Source organism: Nannospalax galili, unplaced genomic scaffold (assembly GCF_000622305.1).
Source record: "Nannospalax galili isolate Female #2095 unplaced genomic scaffold, S.galili_v1.0 scaffold514, whole genome shotgun sequence".
In the NCBI taxonomy this organism is placed as follows: domain Eukaryota; kingdom Metazoa; phylum Chordata; class Mammalia; order Rodentia; family Spalacidae; genus Nannospalax; species Nannospalax galili.
The window spans coordinates 204,710-208,534 of NW_008336076.1; the positions used below are offsets into that span (position 1 = coordinate 204,710).

The 3,825-nt window shown below is 36.3% G+C and overlaps 1 protein-coding gene across 5 annotated transcripts in view; it reads left to right on the forward strand.

Annotated features, from left to right (window-relative positions):
- The window catches only part of Scn9a (sodium voltage-gated channel alpha subunit 9), a 218,082-nt gene that overhangs the window by 158,608 nt on the left and 55,649 nt on the right, over positions 1–3,825 (forward strand). For all 5 annotated transcript variants that reach the window (XM_008830879.2, XM_017797574.1, XM_008830881.2 and 2 more), the window contains one exon: positions 3,031–3,151. In XM_008830879.2, coding sequence (XP_008829101.1) covers positions 3,031–3,151 — 121 coding nt within the window. The remainder of the gene's footprint in view (positions 1–3,030; positions 3,152–3,825) is intronic.

Sequence of the window (3,825 nt, forward strand, 5' to 3'; positions counted from 1 at the left end):
CAAAGGATTAATTTTACAAAAACTGAGTTGATTAGAAAAAAATTGCTATTTCTAGGCTATGCACATTATACATTACATATATATGTGTGTGCATAATCTTATAAAGTACATAATTAGTTGTTTGTGAATACTTAGTACATTCACAAGAAAACATTACATATCCACAACAATAATTGGACTTGTGATATAAACTAATTATAATTCATGTCAAAAGTCATTATAATTTCTATTCCAGTAAACAATGATATTGTGTAGCCTTCATTTCTGAGTCAACCCTGAATTTTATTGGCAAATAATTGACAAGAAATCTATACATATAAGAAAGTTTCAATAGGAACACAGACTACATTACCTGAATTTTTACTCCTCACAATGTAACAGCCTAATTCTTTTTTAATGCTCTTTTAAACAACTATAAAGCCAAAATGGCAATATTGACTATGTTTTCATTGTTTAGCCACCAGAATTCTACAAATAAGGGTGGTTTTGTTTAAAAGTTGCTGCCCTCTGTGTCAAGTCAATGTCCTCAGACGTGCCCCAGTATAAGTTCATCCACTGACGTCTAGTCAGCCTATCTAGAGTCCCTTGTTTTAGGAAGAGCAGCTCTTCACCTAACAGCAATCAGTTACTAATATTTCTTCAGATAAGATTGGGGTCTGCCTTAACAGGGATGACAGAGTATATGGGCTCCAGTGGGGAGGGGGCCTATAGAAGGGTGCTGGTGGGGGCAAGGGTATGAAGATGATTATGATTGATTGAGATGCTGGGCGTGGGGGTGCACGCCTTTAATCCCAGCACTTGGGAGGCAGAGGCAGGTGGATCTTTGTGATTTCAAGGCCAGCCTGGTCTACATAGTGAGTTCCAGGACAGCTGGGGCTACAAGGAGACCCTATCTCAAAAAGACAAAAAAAGATTGATTGAGATGTTCTGTATGAAATATACAAAAATTCAATAAAAACAAATTTAAGAAGATTAAAAGTTACACAAAAATTGTAATAAATTTCAAGTTAACATTTTTAAGGGTGGCTGAGAAGTTAGTACAACCCAGAAAGGAATAAATTATGTGAATTTTTTAAAAAGTTGCTGCCAGCTGAGCGAAAGGTGCTTAAGGCATCACAGCTGTTACTTTTGCCTCAGTGTAGGACTTGCGCTGTGTCCTTTCTCAGCAATGCTCCCCACTGCTTTGTGTTAAAATGTAGTCGAGGATTTCTTTGTCAGACTTGTGAGGCTTGGTCTCATCTTGACAGAAACGTAGACTTTCTTTCAGTTCCTTGATGGAACTTCATGCAGCTGCTACATGGAGAACTGAGAGCGTCATATGATTGCATGTTTTAGATAGCATACTAAATTTCAGTTTCTGTGGTAACTGGCATGACATAAAATATTAATAATTACAAGTTTCTTCTGGTAGTTAGTATTCCCCAGGATAATGTTTAAGGCCCTGACAGTTATAGAATACCATTATATTTCATTTCTATTTCCCTTCCCTGTTTTAAGGTATTTTAGGTAAATTCAGTCAGATTTTATAATCTATGTGTAAATGAAATTTTGTACTGTTATCTTCATACCTGATGTTAACAAAGGCCTCACCAGGTAGGAACAGCATATCTGTGCCAAAAAAGGCTAAAGGATTTATCTAATAGCTGTTTCTAATTCTTTACTGTGGCTATAAAAAGGACACCATTAATATCATTCCATTTCTACAACATATTATCAATGCTGTTCTTACTGATGACTGATGTGTTTATTGTAAACTATTTAATGTAATACTCATAAAAAGAAATTCGAAGTACGTCTCTAAAATTAATACTTTAGATTGAATCTATGATACTAATACAAATGTATAGACAAAAGAATCTATGGAAATTAATATTTCCTCAGTTTAGCACTTGCTTTTACTTAAACTTTCCTCCAAAAGCTTAAGTTAGACTATTAATAAGTAACGCATTGCTATAATAACTAGTACCCTTCCATATTCACACGTTGTTCAGCAAATGAGAATGAAAAATGAACTCTTCTATTAAAGTGACCCTCCACCCAGCTATAAACCAACATTAGGAAAATTTAACAGTGATTTGTTACAGGTACTGTTAGTGGTTTCTCTTAAGCCGTGTGTGTGTGTGTGTGTGTGTGTGTGTGTGTGTGTGTGTGTGTTGTGTGTGTGTGTGTGTGTGTCTTGTGTCGTGTAGACAACATCCTTGATCATAAAGTTTGGGAGAGTAACTTGTCTTTGTTGTGATCAGCAGGATGATCATAATGACAATGAGTTGCTCTCACGTGTGAGTCTGTCATGTCTAATTTCACTGCATTTTTATTTCGGCGTTTGCATGTGGTGGTCCTTTCAATAGCCACTCTCTTCACATTGAAAATAATGTTTTATGATCTTCTCTTAAGATAATAAAATGGGTGCTGTTGGTATGGTCACTACCATTTGGATCTCAGTACTGTATGTGAACATTTTTGTTCTTGTGTAAGGACTTTGTATCTATATCATCCTACTGCATACTCCAAGATCTAAGTGATAACGAAGATGTGTTTAAATGTCTTATGTAATTTTTAAAAATTCAAAGTATTTATATTTTTTCTGGCAGTTATTGGATCTGTTATGTTAGGCATCCCACACTGGCAATTTGACACTTGCATGTAGAATGTTCTTCAGGTGTCAGTTGTCCCAAAATAACAGCTGTACATAAGAGTCTACTAAACATAAGATAATAAATGTGGCCAGTAATCTCACAAATTATAATGAAGATTAAAATATTACCTCTTTCCAGCTTTGCCCAAATGCTTGCTTACCAACACGTTAAAATTTTCTTTTCACAGGATGTATAGATAGAAAGGTCAATTATAGATGCGCATAGAGTTACTTAATCTCGGTGTGTGTTTATACATTTTATGCTCATCTTATTGTCAAAGTTTTTTAATGACACTTTGCATGACTAGTCATTAAAAGAGGTTTAAATGTTTAAATGTTGCTGTGGAATGAGTCCTAAATGTTCTGTCTGGTGGGTGTGGTGAATTCCTTTTTAGAGATTAAACCGATCCAGTTCCTCTGAGTGCAGCACAGTTGACAACCCTCTGCCAGGAGAAGGAGAAGAAGCGGAGGCTGAGCCTATGAATGCAGATGAGCCAGAAGCCTGTTTTACAGATGGTAAGGGAAAGACTGAAACACACTCATTTATTGGTGTTATGAGTTTTGTCTTAGTACATGATGCTAACTGGGAGCTGTCAGCTAACATGTCAGAATCTGCATTCCCTGCCCATCCAGACATCACTCTATCACTAAAGACTTGCATGTTTAGGACACTCTATTTAAACAGTAGCTTCCCAAGACAGTGCATCTTGCTATAAAGCTCTCTACTAGGGTGTGGTCTTCACATGTCTCACCTTGAATACATAATTCATAGGCCTAGAATGAGGGAACCATTAGAATTCAAGTTAATAGTACTAGTGGGATAGATGGTACTAGTGTTTCTTCAAGTATTAAAAGAATTCACTAACACTTGGTAAATAATTTGATATGGTGGTTACTGTATCTGAGAATTCCTCCTTACTCTGGTTTCAGAGAGAACATTCCACCTTTATTTTCCTTTGTTTCTCTGAGAGTTCTAAGATCCCTTTCCTATTTCTTTTTTTTTTTAATATTTTATTTACTATTTTTATTTTATGTGTACGAGTGTATTACCTGCATGTAGGTAAATGCACCCCTGCCATGCAATGCCCTTGGAGGACAGAAGAGGCTGTCGGATTCCCCTGGAACTGGAGTTATGGACAGTTGTTAGCTGCCATGTGGGTGCTGGGATTTGAACCTGGGTCTTCTGCAAG